Raw genomic sequence first — 23,345 nt, 5'->3', positions numbered from 1 at the left:
AATATTTTTCATTAAATAATTTTTATGCCTTTTAAAATCCTAATACATTTTGACAAGAAAAATTTCATACTATGTTAAACAATGAATTTCAAAACGAAATTTTCCTCTTATTACAATCACACATATTTAGCAATTTATTAAAAATTATGGTTTATGACAGGAGAGAAATGAGATTGAAGCCAGTGAAATGAATAAATTCAAAATGGCAGATGGAGAAGTTTGAAATTAAAGGAACATTTAGTTTCCAGAAAGTTAAACTAAATGTTCTTTTATTTGATCATTGTTAAACAATTGTTCATTGTTTTCCAAATTAAATTATTTTTTCTAATGTTTCAAAAATATATTCAAAAAGATGTGCCGCACTGATGACTTACATAAAAAAGTTAGACAAATATACAAAATATAAATAAAACAAGCTTTATTAAAATACTTAAATACTGATATAATATATTTGTGTTGATGAAAAGTTATCATTACTGTCCATTAAATATACATCATTACCAATAATTACACAAAAAAAGAACAATTCTTTCATAAAAAAAACTTTTGAAAAATTTAAGTTTAATTAAGTAATTAAGTGAAAATTTCAAAATTATGGAAAGTCCATAGTATTTTATATTGTTAAAATTTAAGGCAATAAAATATTTATTTTTCTTAAAAAAATTATTAATATATATGTAAAAGCTCCAAATAGATATGTTATTTTTAAATACCCTAAAGTCTAATATAAAAGATATGAATCACAGTAAATAAAAAACAGAAATCTAAATCATAATTAAATAAAATGTGTTGCGTGGAGACAAATGAAAGCAAACATATTTCAGTAAGTCTAAAATTATATGTTCTTAATGGCAAATGTACAACAAAAAAAAATTATAAAAATATTGTTTTAAACCCGAAAAATGCATAGTAAATAACATGTATTGTATAAAAAATGTATTGTATTGTAAAAATATTGTTTTAAACATAAAAGCAAAATATCAAATTCAACAGACACTTACTTTATATCTTCTAAAAATAAGAAAGATTAACTTAAAAAATAAAAACAAATTTTGAACAAATAATATGTGTTTAAACAAATAACAAATTTCATTTAATAAATTTAAAAGAAAGAAGCCCTTAAAAACAATTTCAAAAAAAAAAAAATTGCAAAAGAAATTATATTGAATTATGGCAAACATTTAAAATATTTTTCAATATTATTTTATTTCACTAATAAACTCAGAATTTTTATTTTACTTTGATTGGTCCAAGTTCCACATTTTCATAATGAAAGTGGGCACATTCGTCTAGTTTAGGGAATCTTGTATCTCCAGTGCTGGATGGGCTCCTAAAAGAATGATGGATTATTTAATTACAAAAGAACTAGAGATGTAATGAATATTCAGCTATTATTCGGTATTCGGCACTTTAGCAGAATATTTGGCTGGATATTCAGCACAGTATAATTTGGAAAATTAGTTTTCTTGCGGGGAAGTTTTAATAGATTTAATAAACATGTTAACACAGAGCATTTCTAACAGACTTTATTCTTTTATTGTCACTTTTTCTAGTACAGTAAGACAAATAATCGATAACATAGAAAATTGTGATTCTCAACTCCAAAGTCATATTTCAGGACTAAGAACAACATTTTTCTGTTTCAGTTATGTTTTCCTTTTTTTATTAAGTTTTAATTTTATTAATGTTTTTATTATGACAGCATGTTTAAAAGATCGTTTCGAATTAACATTACTTTTATGGATAACACAGTTACAAACAATCCATAGGATTCGATGAACACTATATACAGTAGTATAAATATATGCATAAACTGCATTAAATTTATGTTTTTTTCTTAATTTGAAATCTGAAAAATTCTAAAGAATTTTAAGATTAAAATGTCATTTAAACAAACTGTAATTATTCACTAAAAAATAATGTAATTTTGTTAATTGGAATTTATTAACATAGTAATAACTACAACAAAATTAAAAACTATAAAAATCAATAAAAATTCAAACAAGCTCAGAAATGATTTGCAAATTAAAATTGAATAATTTATGCATTTTTTTTTTTAAAAATAATTTGACTTTAATAAAAAAAAAATATATTTTAGAAAAAAACAATTTAGTCATACCATGATTTAAATTAATGATTCCAATAAACTAGAATCCAAAAAAATTAGCTACCTTGCATTATATTAAAATCAATAACAATGTTTAAGAACGTTTAAATTTTCCATAGCCATTTAAACTAATGTTTTCTCGCAACAAACTGTTTTCTGATATAAAAGAAGTAAACATAGAACACAACAGTAATTTCTAAAGTGTGATGTGTCCATTACATGTAAGCAAAGATGAGATTCAGCAGGTAGGCACAATGCATACATTTATTCTTAAAGTTGAAATATTTAAAAATGTCCAACAAATTTTAATTTAAAAAAATAATTAAATTTTTGATATATTTAAAATAATTATTTTTGAATCCCAAAAAATAAATACTTTTTATATTTTAATATTAATTCATTTAAAAAAAATTTAAGTACACAAGTCTAATCACAGTAAAAAATTAAAAATCAGTATGGTAAAAATATTTTGTTACTATCAAAACATGCAATCACTCGGAAATACCTTTACATTCTATAATATAGTTAAATATCAAACATAATAACATAATTTATAACTTAATTTGGAAGAGTTACACAGAAAAATCTCTAAAACTTGATATTCCTATAAAAGTTCTCAGAGAAAAATCGCATTTTAGGCTTATTTAGCAATACAGCATTCAATGTCAAATCTTTTAAATTTCCCAGATCTCAGTGAGTGAAGATACTAACAGACAGCATTTGAGTGTTTTCGAAGTACTAGAAGAAAATAAAGGACTTGGTATGCAGAAAATTAAATTTAAAAAAATATAGAGAATATAGTTGCCAAAGTGTAAAGCTGTAAATCTATAGTCGCTATATTAAACAAACTTAAATCCGTGCTTAATGCATAACACGACAATGTTTTCAAACAATACGAATGTTAATATATATTTTCTATAATCACTTAAGAATGTGAAAATGGAAAATGTTCAAAAAATTTATCGATAGTTAATACTAGATGGCAGCACTAAAAAAATATTTTATGTCATAAAAACTGTCATATATCAATATCAAAGCTATTTTACCTAGTTAAATGTTTGATTTTGACATTTGGAGGAGCCATCAGCACACTGGGATGACGATGAAATCAAAACAGCCTCGGTGGAGAGAATTCATACCTAAACAAGAAAGAATTAAATTAATTCAAAATTAATCATCAATAATTGTTTGTCAATTATTTAAAAATTATATCATTAATTTATCAACACATTTTCTGTGTATTTTTTCTTTCTGCTAGGCAGTAAAACATTCATTTTATTTTAATATTTTAAATATTCTAGATATTATTAAAGAGGCCACAAAATAAATAACATATTCGAATTTAGTGTTTCAAAATCAAAGGAAGGTTCATTACTAATAATTTTACTGGTTTTTTAAAAAGTACGCAAATGACTTTTTCTCTCTCAGCACATTTAAATTAATGGTTCCCAAACAAGTTTGCAGCACTTTGGAGTACGAATTAAATTGCTAACATTACATTATTTAATCACATTATCACAATCAAGCAATAAATACTTAAATTTAACTATAATTAGATTGCATAAAATAAAACAAAAGGCTGTAACAGTACAATTCAATGATCAAGGAGCTAGATTTGTTTAAAATAATTTTCATATGCATGAATTTAATATGAAGACTTAGGGCAGTAAGCTCCGTTTTTAAATTGCTCAAAAGCGTAATTTCGGTGAGAGAATATCATGCTTTCTCATGCAGGCAATAAAAAATTTTCGGTGAGGAAAGAAAAAAGAAAACAGTGAGGAAAAAAAACATCCAATTTAACTTTTGAACTACTGATCTGATTTTCACATATGGGAATGTTTGAATAATAATGTTTGAAGAGTCTAACCTTAAATATACCAATTAATTAGTGCATTTTAAGTTACAAAATCAGACAAAAACATATTTTCTCTGAAAAAACATGCTTTTCCCCGACAAATTCGGATTTTTGACCCTCAATGTAGGAGGGGGGGGGGGTGATTCCAGAATTTGGGAAGTCCCAATGTGTCAGAAGAGTGGTCGAAAGTTTTTAACCCTTAATATTAATTTTACGTTTTGCGTATTTCGCCATATCTCGAGAACGTTTTAAGCAAATAGAAAATTTTTGCGCACAATTCTAAAATTCGTTATCAAAGACAATTTCTAGCAAAAAAAAATTTCAATAATTACTTATTATTTAGAATTATTTTATTTAATGTTAGTCGAAAAATTTCGAATTTTAAAGAATACAAATTATTACATCATTTAAGAAAATTAAGAATTTTAATTTATTTAGAAACTTAAGAATTTTAAATGGCAAAACCTTGGCGAACAACCAAGGGCAAAACATTTGAACGCATTCGCTGTCGAGTAATTTCTGATTTATCCAATTTTAAAAAAAGACCTACATCTAAAATTCAATTTCTCTATAATTATTCGACCTACTTCGTTTAAATTTTGTATTTTGCCATATGAAATTACATCCCTTAAAATGATCTCAAAATTTGTGCACCTTACACCTTACCATTTTAAACATTTTCGACTGTTATTAAATAAAATAATAAAAAATAATTAGTAATTATAGAAAAGTATAGTTTTTTTTGCATAAAATTATCTTTGTATAAACGAATTTTAGATATACAAGCTATGTGCTTCGTTATTTTTATTATTATTATTTTATTTTACATAATTTGCTTTTTTTTTTTTTTTTTGAGCACTGCACAATTAATTATGAATCGAAAATTTCTGAAACATGAAAAATAACTATCTGGAAACAATAAGAAGGAACAATTTGATATAAAACAACATCTTAGCGAAAGCGTAACTTATTACTATGTTGGCTCAAACCTTTCAATCAGACCAACGATAACGCCGAATTCATTAATTTGGTCAATGTATAAAAAAAAATTTTTTTTACTTAAATATTAACTTTATTTAGAAGTTTTTAGTAAATTAAAATCTTATAAGTATAGGAATACTATACAGTACAAACAAAATATACAGGCATACGTGAGAAGACACTTTTTTTTTTTCCTTAGCTGAATTAATGTGGTGGAATAACTCATTATCATACTATCATTTTTCACAGTAAAGCACAAAATAAAATATCTTAAAAAAATAGTTTAACATTCACATATTAAGGAGAAGCGTTTCCAATTCAGAATACTAATTTTAGAAAAAGAGAAGAAAAAACCGAGAGCAGTAACACGAAGTTACTTTGTCCCACAACATTCCACGACTCTTTTCAATTAACTTAATTAGGTCCTTGCAAACAAGGCGTATAGGACTTGACGAGTCCTCGCGCATCTTCATCATTCTGCCTACGGCCAACAATGTGGGTAAATGGTAAAAGTGTTCGGAATAAGGTGGTGTGACCTTGAAAATGTGTGTGCTTCACGGCCATTCTGATGCAAACGATCTTGCAATGAGTGTGTGTACCCACGCACAGCTGGAAATTGTAGCCAACCACAATGGAAAAAAAACTGTCAACACTTTCCTTTCTTTGTTCTAACATAGAATGGAGAGCATTAAACCCATCATAAAAGTTTGTCGGAATGTCGAACTATAATTATTACATTCCTAAGAAATAGCAATTCGTTTGATGTATACATTATCAACATGCGTTAATTAAGCATGTGAGATTTTGGAATTTGAATTAACATTTTAAATTTATTTTGAATTAACAAAAAACACAAAATGATGTTCTGGCTACCATTTTTAAATTTTACAATTTAGTGTCACTCGATTCAATTCTTAATGCCCATGAATGAAGAGAACTCGTTTAAAATTTGAATCAGGTAATTATAATTAACTAATATTTTTCTCAAATATTCTTAAAAAACAAATATAATTTCTACTAAAAACAAAATATTTATCTCTTAGGTTTATCATTTTTTTAAAAATACATAAAAATAAACATACAGTTTCATTGTGGAATATCATTTGAATTCATTTTCAAATCACTGAATGTTTTCCAATTTGATTTTCGAATTCTAATTATGCCGTAATCCCAGGTAGCAACAACTCTCTAGCACGGTAACAGAAGCTGCAGAGTAGTACAGCATCTGCATATTATTTTTCATATAATTTTTCTTTATTTAAAAAAAAAAAAGATTAAAATTGCTAGGATTTTTTTTTTTTTTCTATGCCAGTAGGAGGAAAAATTTCTACTAACACCGTTGTTGCGTAGACGGTTTCCTCTTGTGACCCTTAATGAAGAATTTAGTGTTACTAAATCATTTCCCACCAGTAAATTAATCGGTTAAACAGTAACTAAAATTTAAAATTGTATTTTCTCAATATCGCCACTACATGACAGACTTAATATTATGTTTAATGTGAGAAGTGTGTTTTGATCAGCCCTGAACAGCTTGTTTGGTGTACTTTTAAAATCTTGAAGAATCTGGTACTCTCAGTAATAATTTAGGAGCCGTGGTGGCTCAGGTGGCCGTGGTGGCTCGCCTCCCATTGAGATGACCCAGGATCGAATACTAGCGACAGCTGATCTCATACATTCTATATAAATGATAATAATGATATAAATGAATATAAATGATCGATATATTAGGCTCCTACTGATCACAGTGCTGACGTAAAATATCCTCGATGGTAGTCCGATGATGGGTTAGAGTCCCTAGCTGCAGGGCTAACCGTCGAAGCTTTTCGTGGTATTTCTCCTCATGTAACGCAAACGCGAGTTACTTCCATCAAAAAGTCCTCCACGATGGCTACTTTCTCCCAATGCTTCATCCAGGATTTCCTTGTCTTCTGAGTAGGTTTTAATATTAAAAGAACATTAAACATTGTTAGCTGTAAACTCAAAATTAGGTCGGCTGTTCAACACCGGATATAAAACAAAGTAATAAGTTATAAAACTGTTTGAATCAATTTCAAATATTTTAAATTTCAGTCATTTTACAAGGGACTGATAATAAAATGGTAATTGTTTACCACAGATCATACAATTACCATTTTAATGAATTATGCAATTTGTATTTATAAATAATTTTATTTTTAATGAGAACGAAAAAGACTATTATTTTCAAAATATGTATAAAAATAAAGCAGCCAAGGCCGATGCTCTATTATTCAAGGATATTTAAATACGTGCATCCATTTATACTTCTCAATTCAGGTTCGTTTTGCAGCAACACTTATTGGCGCTTTCTAAGAATTATGATATGTAACAATTTCGTCACTCCGGCTAAATGATTCACACATGCGTCATTAGGAAAAGTGGAGAAAAAAAAAACTTTCTGAGACGGTTTACTTCCCCCTACCCCTCCAAATATTGCTTCCGCAAGGAAATGGAAGCATATATGGCTTTTCTTCCCGCTTCAATTGTGATTAGAGCAACTTGAATGAAGAATGACCAATAATTAATTATACCCAATGTTTAAATAGAGTCATAATGCTCTGAAATAAAATACATACTTAATTGGACGACAAAATGCGAATGTCAAAAATTTATTATGCCTCACTTTCTTTATTTTTACAATTTTCCAGTAATATTTGGTCAAAGAAATCGATTAAGATAATATTAAAGTATTATAGACATATATAAACTATATTCCACACCATATATCCCAGATTACAACTACCCCCTCCCCTAAATATTATGGATCAGATACCCGATTCTGTCGAGAGGAAAAGTATGTTTATTGAAAGAAAGTACGTTTTTGTGTCTGATTTCGTAACTTGAATAATCGTCTGCACAAAATAATTAGCATATTTGAGGTCACATCCTCGAACGATTAAGTTTGAGTCCTAGAACGTGAAGATCCGATCATTAGATCAAAAGTTATTCAGGATGATCCTTCTGTTGTTTTTTTTTAGCACTGTACTTATTTTTCTTTTTTGTATATAATAACTTAAGGCATGTAATTTTGCAGTCACATTGCTGCCGAAATATCACAATTTTGATTAATATATTAGCAAGACTTCAACAAAGTAGACATAGACTTTAATATAAGGGATGGCCAGAAACACTCAGAAAGAAAAAAAATTAAAATCAGAATGTTATTGAATTTCAGCATTTGGTGACATAAATTATATTATTAATATTTTAGTTATGCTTTATTCTTAAACATTAAAACATTATATACATTACAAAACACCTATGAGTGCCATTAGGAAAGAAAAAAAAATAATAATTTTTAAAAAATTTCAACGTGCTTTTTTTTTTTTTTTTTTTTTTGAAAAATATGTGATTTCTAGGGACCTTAAGCATTAGTTTATTCATTTCACCTGATTTTTCCACAGTGATTAAATTTTCCTTGTTTCAAGGGAAAGAAGTCACCGAAAAGCCTTAATCTGAAATTTGCCGTAAATTTTTTTTTTCCTTCTATGGTTACAGTTCAAACAACAGTAATTAAAGTTTAAAGCTGAGGCTGGCACTCCCAACTTTCCTTAAACGCGATCACGCGAGTATATTTAATAAACTAATGAGTTAATTATAAATTTTTAAGTTAATTTTAACCTTTTAGCTGTTGTTAAAGATATGAAGCATTTTAAGTTGCTTTTTGGTAAAATTAAAGCGATATCTAAAATAGTAAAGACTGCAGCGGAAATGTGCAATAAACTTTTGAAAAAGCACCTAAACTAAGTTCTTTGCCCTAAACCGTGAATTTTGAGGTTTTATTTAAAAAGAAAATTACAATGATAAAGATGCTCAAAAAAAACAGCTCTTCATATAAAAGATGGTTTAAAAAAAAGAGGGATATTAGAATAAAATCAAAATACTTTAAAGCAGGGTTTCAAGGTTTAGGACAGAATGGATTAATCCACGGTTTAAACCCTGGTTTAAACCGTCCTGTCCAAAACCCCTTTGTCCAAAACTGTCTTAAACTGTCCAAAACCCTTTTACTCAAATTATGTCACAATTTTATCTGAATCTATTTTAAGAGGTAAAATAAACATAGAACTAATAACATATTGATAATCAAACATACCAGAGAATATTTGTTTTTGAAAGTATAATGTTTTATTAATATTGTTTGACTCTTCAATTTAAACAAAGGAAGATTAATTAGTAATCAAGTTCAATTTGTCCTCTCATTCAATAGTACATAACTGAAGTTTGGCCTTGCCATACAGGTTAAAATATTAGGGACTAAGTGCTTGGTTCGTCATAAACAGGTTTATTTTTCTATAGTACTATTCAAGAATACTTTTATTTCATTCATGTTCAATTCTTTTAGCAAAGTGGTGATACATCACTAGTGTCAGTAACTGAAACTGATGTTATGCCCTTCAAAACTGTTAATACATTTTTCAGTTATTTTGTATTTACAATTTAAACTAATATATTTATGTTTAAAAAAACATTTTTTTTTTAAAAAATAGATGTCATTTTTATCATCCTGTGATGCAGAAATTATAAAATTTTTTCAAAAAAATATTGTGAAAAATAAAAGGTTAATTTTTGAACAAATTTGGTATTTTTTTTAAGAAAAATTATTATTTTTTAATATTGCCATATTTATCCTTATGCAAAAATATTATTTATCAGTATTAAAAGCATATTTATATTTAAAGGATTAGTTATTCACTTTCGTTGTTCAATGAATTGTGGAGCTTCAAAAATTATAAACCTTTTCCTATTATATATTATATTATTTTCTTTTAATAAGTTATAGTAAATTGTATAAAAAATGTCAAATATTTAATGATACATGTAATTAGTTTTACCCAGTTTAGGACAGTTTTACCCAGTTTAAGACAGTAAAACCCACGTGTCCTGTCCAAAACCAGTTTAGGACGTCCAAAACCCCAACCCTGCTTTAAAGGGTTTGATTACAACATAGAATATGTAATCATGCAATGATAAAATAAAACCAACGTGATAAAAATAATAAAGTTGGACAGTATAACTTCAAGACGCATAAATACTGAAAAAAAGGGGAATATTTACACCATACTGCTACTTGCAGGTTATAAGCAGTACTCTGAGGCCCAAATAGACAGAAAATAAGAGGAGGTTAGTTTAATTTTCGAATATAGACTTTAATAAAGAGTTAAAAGCTTTGGGGAATATATAAAGTAATTATAAGATGAATCAAAAAATGTATAAATTCAGAAAATCAATATTATTATTGAAGATGAACGCTAAGATATAATTACACGAATAAATACATCATTTGTAAGTCATAATTATATTATGGGGCTTCTTTTCAATTTAAAGCATCGATATAACACTTGAAAACATTTAAAAATTACGTTCTATATTTTATTTATTTATTTATTTATTTTATTTCATTTCATTTATTTTATTTTTTTGAAAAGATTAAAAATGAAATTTTAAAAAAAAATTCTTTACTGAAACTATAAAAAAGTTAATTAATTAATACTAAGTCAGAAACTAATACTGTGTAAAGCAAAAAAGAGGACACTATTAAAAATTCTTCTTGGCCAGAAAAAATTCAAAGACATAACAAGGAAGTTTGGACAACCTATATTTCTATTATTAGTTAAAATTTATAAACCTAAACAGCACACATACTTGCACGAATGCAACTACACTTGAATAATGTTCATAACCTGAAAATTTACAATACGATAACGAAAACAAAGTAAAACTATCACCCAAAAAAAAAAGTTCACATCGTATTGTAATCGATCGATCGTAACCGCATTCTTGAATTAAAATAAATAATCGTAAGAATTTCGAACAATTTATAACAATTAAAAGTAAACACAGCGAGTTAAGATTAAATCTCATCAATATCGGAGAAACGGGGTTAATTATTCGATGATACGCAACAACAAATCGCTATCGAATATCCATTAATAAAATAATGCCTACGAGTTGCCATACACAATATCGATTACGATTAAACATTGTATCAATTATTACCGCCGTTTTGTCTGTTGTTTAAAAAACATAAAAGAGCGGGGGGAAATAATAATCCTACCTCCATTTTGTATGTAATCTTACCAAAGGCAAAAGAAAGAAAACTGAGCGATTATTTTCTTCTGACATCTGAAATTGAGTGTAATTCCCTCTAATTGGAAATAATTTTGTCGAATTGTACGAAGCATGCATTATTCATCGAGTAAACAAGTAAATATGAAATGGGTGGGTATGGAGAAAAAAAAATTTTAGTATCATTCTATTATTTTCATACATGATCATCGACTGCATAAAAATTCCTACCAATTTATAACAGATTTTCTGGTTAACATAAACAGACCTAAAATTTAAACCTTTTATTTGATAATTAATATCCAATTATCCTACATTACTAATTTCAACGAATTATTGCGAATCGGATACGATCTTTCTTTCATAAGTGTGATAGTTTTTGAATGATCTGCTAAATTATTTTTAAAGAATTGTTTTTAATTATAAAAATTTTGCTAAGGTGAGGACCTAGTTAATACCCTTTATTCTTGGACTTTATTAACTTTATTTATTAAGTGGGTCAACACTTAATAAATAAAGTAAATAATACGAAAAAGGGATTTTTTTTCAATATAATAGAGAGATAAATTGAATATTATCAATTGAAACATTTCAATTTTAATACGATTTGAGCTCGGCACATTTGAACAAATATAACATGCTTAGCCCACATGTAAAGCATTGAAACTATTTCATTTTGTAAAAATAAACTATAATATAAACCAACCAGTGAAGGAACACTACCCAGTGAAGGAACATTTCATATATATTGATTAAAAATAAGAATTTGAAAGTTTTTCTTTAGATTGATTGGTAACAATAGCTTACTGCCAAACAATAGGAAGTCATCTAGCAATGTTTTGGATTACCTGGTCAAATAGACTTCTCTGGAAAAAATTTTGAGCTTGTTATTATCTCTGCAACACCTTGTTTCTTTGAAAAAATTAAAAGGTGAGTGTTTGTATTTATAGGTTTGAAGTGGAATTATTTGCATACAATAGTTTAATTTTTCTCACTGTGAAAAAGAGAATTCAAAATATAGTTATTGAAGTTACGTTTTATTTTTTTTTAAGCATCATACATAGCATAATAAAGTACTGAGATAAGGGGGTGTTTATTCACTGGATCACCAAACGATGAAAAACCAGTGAAGGAACAAGTGTTCCTTTTCTGGGTTTTTTTCTAAGTTAATGAAAATAAAAGATAAACTTTAATTTTCTTGTACCTTTAGTGATGTTCCGCATCAAAAGTATGTTAAAAATACGAAAAACAACTTCTAACCAGTGAGGGAACAGGCAAGTTCCTTTATTGGGCATAGATTTCCCAGTGAATGAACAGTATGTGTTAATATGTTGACACTTTAATTTTCAATTCATGATTACAAAAAAAAGCTAACATTTCCAAGTATTTATATGTTATAATTTCAAGAATAGACTTAAATATTTGTATGGCATATACATTCATAAAAAGCATTAAAAAATAACCAAAATTAAGTGTTCCTTTACTGGGTGTTCATTCACTGGTAAGAGCTGTTCCTTCACTTGGTCTTCTTACTATTTGTTATTTGAACCTCCAAAACTTTAAAACAATATTATGTAAGTTCTCTACAATTTTTTTACATAATTTGCAATTCGTAATAAATATGTTGACACTGTCATTTAACTAAAATTACGAATTTTGAAATTAATATGATTTTTTAAAAGGCAAGCGAAGCTTAAGTGTTCCTTCACTGGTTAGTTTACCCTACTTTTGTATGTTCATTCAGATTTGATTTTTTTTTAAAAATTAGGAGTTTCTCTGAGTTGGATAGCATTAAAAACCCAATTTTGATAAAAATTAAAAAACACTTCACATATAAAAAAATAAAAAAAGAACCAGCAGATTGCATTTTTCCAACCCAATCTAAAAGGAATTAAAATGATCACCTCAAACGCCTTATCAGGTTGCTTATGTTATTAAAACTTTGAGTAACTTGGATTATTTTTGAACACCTGTTTCAATGCCATCTGCTAGAATACACCTTCATTGTTTTGTTAGCATACAAAACGTAAGAATTCTTTAAAAACCTAATATTGTTAACAATATACTATGCATGCTTTAAGATTTTACAGCATTAGTTTCAGTTAAGAAAAAAAAATCCTGCCGTTATAGTATTTAGTTTTGATAATTTAAATTCTTGGAAACTTATTTAAACCAAGGATTAAAAGTGCGAAATTTATTTTTCAAACTTTTTAATCTAAAAGAACCAAAAAAGTAAGAAAAAAAATATTCAAAATTTATAAAGTTCATTTGTTTAGAATTTGTAAATACGATTTTAAAAATAATTTTAAAATCAACCGAGCCATGTTCGAGATTTGAACTTTTTTAAATTTTGAAACCTAATATATAAAAAATAAGTTCCAAGTTCGAGCACCGCACTGAAAAATAAATGATTTTTTAACCCTCAAAACGGTTTTTATAAGTTAATTTTTGACATTCTCATTACTATTCAAACGATGTCTTTAAGGTCATTTGTAATCAATTCAGGTTTTCACTTTATCAGATTTTAATTATATTCCAAATAAAACATCATCTGTAAGCGCCGAAAAAAAAATCAAAACATAACAGATGTAGGAGCAGTTGCTTGAATTTGACAGCTGTTTACTCGCTTAAGGGCATTTTAAATTGTCTTGGAAAAAAATTATAGAAAAAAATAGAGGCAAGGTCAGCTGTGTTTTAATAATCCGAAAAATGTTTTAATTATACAGATAAGCATACAGGTAATCTGGGACTAACTTCAATTCAAAGAACATATTATATAATTTAATACATCAAAATCTGCAAGGGGTGAAAATAGACTTACAAATAACTTATCTGTATTATATTTAACATATCTATAATTCTGAATTAACTTATTTCTGCTTTTTAACTATTATTGCAATAAAAACGTTTACTTTTTTAAAAAAAAAAAAAAGAGGGGGACATGAAAAAATAAAGTATCTTTCAAAAGCAGAAGCTTTATGAGTCGGAATTCCTCATTATTTATTTTATTTTCTACCGTAGCTTAATTCAATCATGTTTCTGTTGATTTTCATGAATTAAACTATTTCAAAAGAGAAAATGTTTAGAATGAGTAAAATCCTTGGTGAATACACTCAATGGTGAGCAAAAGGGTGGGAGGCAACGGACCCAGAGTAGATAGCAAGGCAAAGGGGGGCACTCAATCAATGAATAAGAATACTAAATCTATTACTACAATTAATTGTATGTACTTTAGCAATAAGGTATTATTTTATGATTATCTATGATTTTTAAAAAAATTCCATAATTAAGTTTTGTTATTAAAATTTAAATATTCTTCTTAGTCAAGAAAAAAAAAATTTCCGATTACATATATATTGCAAGGAATTTAAATTGCGCACTTAAATTTTAATAAATATTTCTTTTTCATGCTTTTTAATTAAATTCTTTTTTTGGACCACCACACACCGCTATACGTAGCTGAATATACCACTGTGTCTTTTATTGAAATATATGAAATTTATTCACTAAAGTCATACAAAAATGCCTTGGAGTGGTGATCTACATGAAATAGCACAGAAATAAATTTGAGAAAGATACGTCGCAAAACTTAACCAGCAAAACAAAAGAACAAAATTAAATGTTCAAACTGTTTTTTACATTAATAAATTATAAATAGTCTATCACGAAATACTAGAGAAAAAAATTACAATTAACTTTCAATATAGCAATTTCCTACACTTAAAAAATAATAATAATAATAAATAATAAAAAAAAATTATATATAAAATAAAAGCCGAATTAAATAGAGTTTGTGCAAATGATTATCTACTAGTGCTTAAGCAATTAAATGAAAAAATTCTAGCTATCTGCCTTATAAAAACTTTTCTATATATTTATTTTATAAGGCTCTGTGTTGCACAAATTCGTCAGAATTTGTGCAACTGATAATCTACTAGTGCTTGTTTTAACTGAAGCAATTCTAATTATCTGCCTCATAAGAAACTTTTCTGCATATTTTAGAAGGCTCTGTGTTAAAAACTTTAATATGAATATAGTGACTTCACCATTTCTAGTGAATCATTTTCTCATAATTGACCTTCTTAAGTTGCGTAATAGCCAGGGAGGTTGTTACTTTTAGAGACGACTGAAACAAAGGGTTAAGTGTACTTAAACCTACTTTAGCTGAAATACGTAATTTGTTATTTGATCACGAGCAAACAAGTTTTAATATCACCGGCCACACGACTCAAAAACAAAAGGGGTATCAAATTTCCATACATACATAAAAATTATCCATAGAAGAGGATTTATTTACTGAAAAGGTTATCTCCAAGAGTTAGTTATCTGCGTTAAGTTTAATGTTAACTCTTCCTTTGCTTTGTTCAGTGTGAATACTTATAACTAAATTTACTGTGCCCTTAAAAATGAACTAGTTGTAAAATAAATTTTTATAAAAAATCATAAAAGAAATATAATTTTAAAAAAAAAATAAAACTATTAAAATTTTACTTTTAGTTGTTTATAACAAAACAGAACTTTGCCATTAATAGGATTTTATATTGGATAAGAAAACACTAAACATACGGTATATTTTATAACCGTCGTTAAACAACCAACCAAATTGTTCAACTCCGTGTCCTTGTAATTTTGAACCGAATTTAGCAGATAAGGTAACTCCTGGGTTAAGTACTAGGGAGAAATTTGCCTTCCTGGAGGACTTTTTGAATGAACTAACCAGCATTTGCGTTACATGGAGAGGAATACCACGAAAACCTCCCACAGTTAGACGGACGGCAAGGGGACACTAACCCATGATCCATCTACCACTGAAGATATTTTACGTCAGCACACTGGTCAGTGTGAGCCGGGCGCGGAATTCATATCGACCAGCATAGCTGGGATTCGAACCAGGTTCACCTCATCGGCAGGCGAAAGCTCTATCCCCTACGAAATAAATAGGACAATATGAATGACGAGTTACAACAATATAAAACATCGTTGACAATGTTAACTCATTTTTGATTAATCATTGAAATTTTATAAAATGTGGTATTATCATTGAAATATGCTAAATTACATTCATTAGGACACACACAAAAAAACAAAAAAAAAATTCATGCATGAATAATATTATTATTTATTTATTTTTTTATTTTTTTTTTTTTTTTTTTTAAGAAATAAAACGGTGGCTTTACCCACCATTGGACAGATCAGTAAGTGCAACACTAGTTATTTTAAGACATTTGTTTCAATTAATTTTATTTACAGAACTTGCAACTTTAACCCATCGTGAAAGCAAATGATTAATCAGAAGTGGAATGATTATAAATTTTCAAAAAGTCAAATTTGTTAATAATCATCTCAAGTTTTTTTTTTCTTTTTTAAAAAACCATTGTAATTTTAAAATTTTTCAACAGAAAATGGTAACTCTATTTGAATTACTAATATTTTATAGATATTTTCAGAACCCTTAAAAATAGTAAAACAATAAAATTAGTGAAAAATATACATCGCAGTGTTAATAAAAACACATTATCAAAATGGTGCTTTTACACACGTTTGGCCAAACATGGGTTAAATAATAATTATATAACCCCAAATGCATTTTAAAAAAATAAGTCTTATAAATAAATAGATGAAAGTTAACTTTTAAGAGGAGTGCAAAATTAAGTTATCTACTTCATTGTACGCCAATACCTTTATAAATTTAGCATAATTAGCTTTCGTAATCTAACATGTATGTAATCTAGCATGTTTAAATGTATTTATTCACATTAATTATTTTTATAATCTGCACAGGAGAGCAAAAGTTTATTTATAGGCTTCTAGCTTATTCACATTACTTTCAAACAGAATCTAAACATTCCTCAAATATTAATAATTACAGCATCGTGTTAATTTTGGCCTCCAACTCATTATTTCGTTGTTTTTAAGGCCCACTACCCAAAAATGGTTGCGCTTCCCTGCTTAGATGATTATTTATTTACTTATTCGTTATTTATTTATTTTTAAGCCTTTTCTTTTGCTCCATCATTTAAAGAAAGTTTAACGATTATTTTAAGAAGCTCAATAATTCATTTGCATTCCCTGAAACTACATTTTTTTGGGGGGAAGGGGGGTTACAATTTAGAGTTTCTTTAACGAATTGTTCTTTAAATGTTTTAATGTTTAAAGAAACCGAATCGGAACCGGTGAGTGAACATTTGTCCAAGAATTATTTCTGTTTCATTCTTTGAACAGGAATCAAAATCGTAAGTCGCGAGAGGATGCTGTCATTAGAGTCCTGACACAATGAAGCAGTTAACCGCACAATTTATAAGCACTTAAAATAGACCTCTCTCTCTCGGGCGATCAACATTCCTTCCTCGTGATTATCATTGCTCAGAAGAACGACTGCAATTCAAAAAAGAGATTCAGAGCAGCTTTAAACAGAAAAGCAAATAAAATTATTTAAAACTACCCACCATATTATCACTATATGTTGTGAAAACATAAAGAATAAAAACCCGCCAAAGGCATGCTGTAAATTATCAAAAATTGAAAGACGCGCGCAGTCGTAATTAGCATTTTCGTATTCTAATTACTGCAGGGCAATATTGGAATTTTAATAACGTAAGTAAATACAGTGAAACCTGCCAAGCTGACCACCCTTGTAAGTTAGACACCTGCATAAGTTGACCTCAATTATCAAGAACGGAATTTTTCCTATATAATATAAAGAAGCAAAACCTTTGTAACTTGACCACCTGTCTATCTTGTATGTTGACCACTGAAATAAGTCAATTTTGTCTAGGAGTATTATGAAATTCGATTCTAAAACCCTCATAAGTTGACCAGAAGAAAAAAAATCAGAAAATTTTCTATCATTTTGCAATGTATGTTAAAATTTCACTTGTATGGTGAAATAGTGTAAAAAGTTAATCGAAACCCTTTTGTGAGTTGACCATCTGGGGATACTGTAGGGGGTCAGCTTTTGACCATTTCTTTCATTTAAAACATTGGGCTGATGTAAAGTCTAAGCAACAGCGCCAAACAACAATGAGGGAATATCTTAGTAACAAATAGGTTTGTAAGTGCAGTAATAACAGAATAAATTTTAAAATGTTCAAATAATTTTGTTTCGTTAAAGTTTTCAAATTACATGTTTTCGTGTTCAATTTTAAGAAATTATTTTTATTAAACACTTCACATACATAACTAATGAAATAATTTTTTTTAAAAAGTTAGTTAAATATTAGAATTATATGTAACAAATTTAAGTTCATTCAGGTTTAAACACATTTCTTAAACATATTTGGCTATTTGCTAAATAAAATTTTCAAGTCAAGTAAAAAAAAATTTTAAATATGTAGCAACATGATATAGGAAACGAAAAAGTAAATAATGACCCACCCCCTCTATAAGTTGCCCACTTGTCTAAGTTGACCACTAAAACAATGCACCACAAGTGGTCAACTTACTCAAGTTTTACTGTATCGATATTTCACAATATATCACGATGACACGGAGACTGAGAGAATAGAGCATTCACGCCCCAATCAGCTTTCCCAGGTTCGAATCCCAGTGGTGTCTGGTTAATACGAATTTTGCTTTAGGGTCGAACCGACCACAGTGCTGACATAAAATACTCTCAGTAGTAGAATAATCATGGGTTAACAGGGTTAACATGGTTAACATGGGTTAACATGGGTTTGTAGTCCCCTAACAGGGGACTACAAAATACCACAATTTGACAAAGTAACATACAGCAATCGCTTTATTTAACAGTTATCACTTTCTTTTCAATTTTCATACATAAAAAAATACTAAAGAACTGCCTTTTTAAAGACAATTAATAAATTATTAAAGTCTTTTTACAAGAGTTATTTTTCCTAAGAACCTAAGACCAGTTGTTCCTAAGGAGCTATAGGATTCCGTAGAGTTAGAACCTTTCTTAATCAATCTTTTTAAAACATTTTTGTAACCTGTAATTATATTTAGATTCAATAAATAATCTATTCCGGGTGCTTCAAATTATTATTTTTTTAAAATACCAAAAAAAAAAAAAAAAAAAATTTTTTTTTTTTTTTTTTTTTTTTTTTAAATATAAAATTTTTCTTGAAAAAAAATTAAACGGACATGCATATTTAAAAAATTACATTATTTCCCGTCGCGCTTTTCAAATATAAACAAAATAACTAAATTCGTTAACAAAAACATATGTTTCATTAATAATCATTTTTAACGTTCAGTCCTTTCTCCTAATTATGGATAATGAATAACATAATTCGGTTTTTTAGTCATTTTCAGCTTATGTATATACACCAAAAGAAAATTAATTCAGCTCCAGGACTGCGAAATTAACTGTCGGACATAAGACATAATTTAATGACGGAACGACGAAAAAATTCTCTTCCTCTTAAATATTTTCGAAACGCCTTTTATTGGTCAATATGTTCGCAATTGTGTTTATGTCATAAAGTCGAGGTTCCGCCGTAAGAAGCCTGACTACTTAGTATTCCATAACAAACAAACGAAGGAACTGCTGACCTAGACAATGAATTTGTAAAAGCAATATGTGACGCCCAATAATCCAAACATGGAATTCCAACAGACTTAGACCATATATAAATTTGTTTGTTAATAATTGGAAAAAGATAAACTATTTTAAGCACAGTCGGTTTTTCAAATAGGAGAATAAGAGGCATTATCATGTGAATTGCAATAACAAAAAAATGAAAAAGAATGAATGAATGAAAGAAAGATAGAAAACAGTCCTGGCGGAAGTGAAACTAATAAAGCGATTTAAAATTATAGTTCACCTCGCTAATGGCACTTATAAGTGATAAATGCTAAAATGGAAAAAAAACGAGCTTCAATAATGCAAAAAAGGTGTGAGAGTAGAAAACCTTCCGCAGTAAAACTAAGGCAAAAATCGTTAGTCCTTGAAGCACATTAACTAAACATCAGCCTCGAATGTTTATTTAACTACCGGACATTTATGTAGCATTACTAATTGATGTTGATGGTTATTTCTCTTGAACTATGACAGTTGTGACGATCCAGCAATACAATTAAGAAAACTCAGTTTTATTCTTGTAGAAAACTCCTCCAAAGTTTCCGTGGCAAGAAAAAGAGGAGGAGGCATGAAACGTCATTAAAACGCCATTCAGTTTAATTTTCTCACGCGTTAAGGAGCTGGTTGACAAGGACGAATGCCAACGAAGAAAGACGACACCAATGGATTTAATAGAGAAAATATAATAGTTGAAATTTCAAAATTGTGAATTGTTGTTTTAACAGGACATTCATATAAAGCCAGATGATACTTTATGCTTGCATAAGAACACGGATTGTAAATTTGATACGCTTAATTTTATCTTAATAGGGAGATTTCGCAAATTTACGATAGCTTCTGTACGCTCTCGCACGTAAGATTTCATGTAAATGCGTAAAAGAAAATTTTCCGTAAAAGAAAAAATTTCAAACTTCCGTAAGTGGAAACGAGAGATTTTGCAAAATTCCCTTAGTTAAAAACTCTAACGTAGTGTTCAAAACACATGTTGTTCCTGGATATTTTTGTTAATTAAAAATATGTGCAAGTAAATAATAATAAAATTAATTTTCCCCAGCGAAAAAGTTAAATACCTGCTATTTAACTTTATTGCAGAAGACAATGTACAAACCTCTTCAACTGCTTTTTTAATTCAAATAAATATAGGAAAGGGGGGGAACATATATATATATATGTAACACATATTTACATTTAAAAACAAATTGATATTGTTCGTATTACACAATGAAATGTACAATACTAATTATTACATGTAAGTTAATTACATGAATGTAAAAATAGATTCACCACGGCCCCGAATAAAAAAAAATTGCACGACTATTTTTCAAAAAAAGTTATCATGCATCGCTATTTCACTATTTTATAAATACAATCATATTTTACGGTCAATTTTTAATAACAGTTCAGTATTTTCAAAAATAAAAACTCCAGAAGCATTTTCGGTCTAAATAAATTAAAAGGCCCATTGTGCAATTTAAAAAAAAATAATAACACTTCCTATCTCTGAAACTTAATTACAAATGAGTAACAAGATTATTAGACCACAACCCTTTCTAACAACATCCGACGACGCTTTTGTTTATACTTCATCCAGCGATGATGTAAAAAAAAATCCTGTGATACCTAAAAACTGACTCAATTTTTGCATTTCCATCTTTTCGAGGAAAGACTCATGTTCCACGATCATATGAGTTCAGTGACACAACAAGATATGAATCGGAAATATTTAACCACTCCTATTTTCTCTGGTGTCGTTTCCTCACCTCAAGAGAGAGGGAGATTTACAAAATAATAAGTTATTTATTTCTACATAATTTTAGGATTTCATCGTTCAATTTAAAGTTACAGCATTAATAAATACTATAAAATAAAATTGCTCCCTTTATATTGTCACGTAGATTAGATAAGTGCGAAATTACTAAAGGCGAAAGAACACAAAGCGTGTTAATTTCAAATTGAGAGTTTATTCAACTGAACATGACATGAGCTTATACTCAACTGCTACATGAGCTTATACAAAGAGCGCAGCCAAATTTTTTATTAAAAAACAAGCACTTTTTAAGCACACAAAAAATATTTAATTCGTGCGCATTAATAAAAAAAAATTTCTTCCTATTGTTCAAAATTTTTCATATACTATATTATATATTAACAAAATGCAAAATAATTTTCATGGTCATGATAAAATAACTAGTTTATGACAAAGAACTCTTTTTCCTGATTATATTAGCCACCATCAAAACAATTTTAACTATATTCAATATTGATTGGCTCATTCTATTTTTTAAATTCATAATTTGTTTATTTAATTATGTAAAAAATTTAATTCGAAATTATAATTAATTTAACTATTATTTAAAAAGGCTATAGAGTATATTTCTTAGATTTAAATAAAAGTTATTTATAAAAGCATATTCAAAAAATTAACACGACTAATATTAATGATCATCCCGAATTAATAAAGATATGTAAAGAATTAAGCAAACTTTAATAAATTCATATTACAAATTTAAATTAGTGAATGGCCCCTAATAACTTTTTATTAAAATTTGATACTTGGTTCAATATTTCTTTAATGAAATAATTAAAAAAAATTTTTAATTTTAAAATGTAAATACAATGAGTATTGAAGCCTAACATTGTACCTCAAGTAAAAAATCTTACGAATAAAAATCTCAATTAATTCTTATTTTTATTAAATTAAATGAATATTAGAGAGTGGAAATTTTCAGGAGATGAAGCTTTGTGATTCTTTACTGATCTGTGAACCACGTGAAAATACGTAATTAGAGAATAATCTCCAAGCCAAGTTAAAGGAATATGGTACTGATTTATTAATAGAAGAGCGAGTGAAATTTTATTTCTCTTGTTAATTTGATCGACGGTGAACAACAATGAAATAAAAGAATATAATCGCTATCAGAGAAAAAAATTTGGCAATATTTAGTTGGTCAGGTTCGATTTTAGAGGGCAGAAAATGAATCTTGCAATTGAGAATCTCTTGTAAAATGCAGCAGTTTCACATGAGAGTGCAAGAATCCTTCTCATAAAGTCCAGCTCAGTATAAGCACATGCGGACCCGCAAGTATTTCATCAAACGAGCGAAATGATTGGCGCTTTCACGTTATGAACTGACCGTACGCGAAAAACGCGCTTTTTGCATGATTCGAGGCGAAAATAGACATGTGTTAAGGGAAAATATCTCATTTCAGAAAAGCGAAAATTAAGCACTTTTACTCAAAAGCATTATTTCAAAAATTGAAAGAAAATACGTTAATTAAAGTGTAGGACGGAATTAATAAATACCATGGGTCATCAATAATTGCAAAATATTATATAATTTTAATAGGTTTGGCTTAATAATATTTTGTTTTTAAGTGTAATTCAATTCCGTTATGTTAGTATAAACAAAGGCTAACAAAAAATTGATCAGAATAAATAAGAATAGGAAGTTTTACAACAGTAAATTAGGTTATGTGGTAATTAGAGCAAAGAAACTTATTTTTCCCTATAAAAAACAAACAATTTGAATTACATTACAATTAAATTTATACGATTGATTTAAAATAGCTAAAGAGCTGCTACAACCAATAAAGTATTATAAACATGAAGGCTCTTCTCATCAATAATAAATCTTATCAGTGTTGTAAAATGAATCTGCAACATAGCGTTTCTTTTTAAAAGAGCCCTTCTATTTTATCCGACAAGCGAAAGCAAAGAAATAATCCTTAAAAATTAAAAAAATAAATACACATTGTTAAGAAAAATTGGCTTTTCAATAA

The 23,345-nt window shown here is 27.9% G+C and overlaps 1 protein-coding gene across 1 annotated transcript in view; it reads right to left on the bottom strand.

Annotated features, from left to right (window-relative positions):
* The window catches only part of LOC107451499 (uncharacterized), a 110,550-nt gene that overhangs the window by 40,454 nt on the left and 46,751 nt on the right, over nucleotides 1–23,345 (bottom strand). The window contains exons 2-3 of the mRNA XM_016067623.4: nucleotides 3,154–3,246; nucleotides 1,240–1,330 (exon numbers count right to left, since the gene is read on the bottom strand). Coding sequence (XP_015923109.2) covers nucleotides 1,240–1,330; nucleotides 3,154–3,191 — 129 coding nt within the window. The 5' untranslated portion in view covers nucleotides 3,192–3,246. The remainder of the gene's footprint in view (nucleotides 1–1,239; nucleotides 1,331–3,153; nucleotides 3,247–23,345) is intronic.

This window comes from Parasteatoda tepidariorum, chromosome 1 (assembly GCF_982258835.1).
Source record: "Parasteatoda tepidariorum strain Cologne lab strain chromosome 1, Ptep-v5.0, whole genome shotgun sequence".
Taxonomy (NCBI): Eukaryota; Metazoa; Arthropoda; class Arachnida; order Araneae; family Theridiidae; genus Parasteatoda; species Parasteatoda tepidariorum.
The sequence above is the reverse complement of the archived record's forward strand: the minus strand, read 5'-3'. Positions and strand labels throughout refer to the sequence as shown.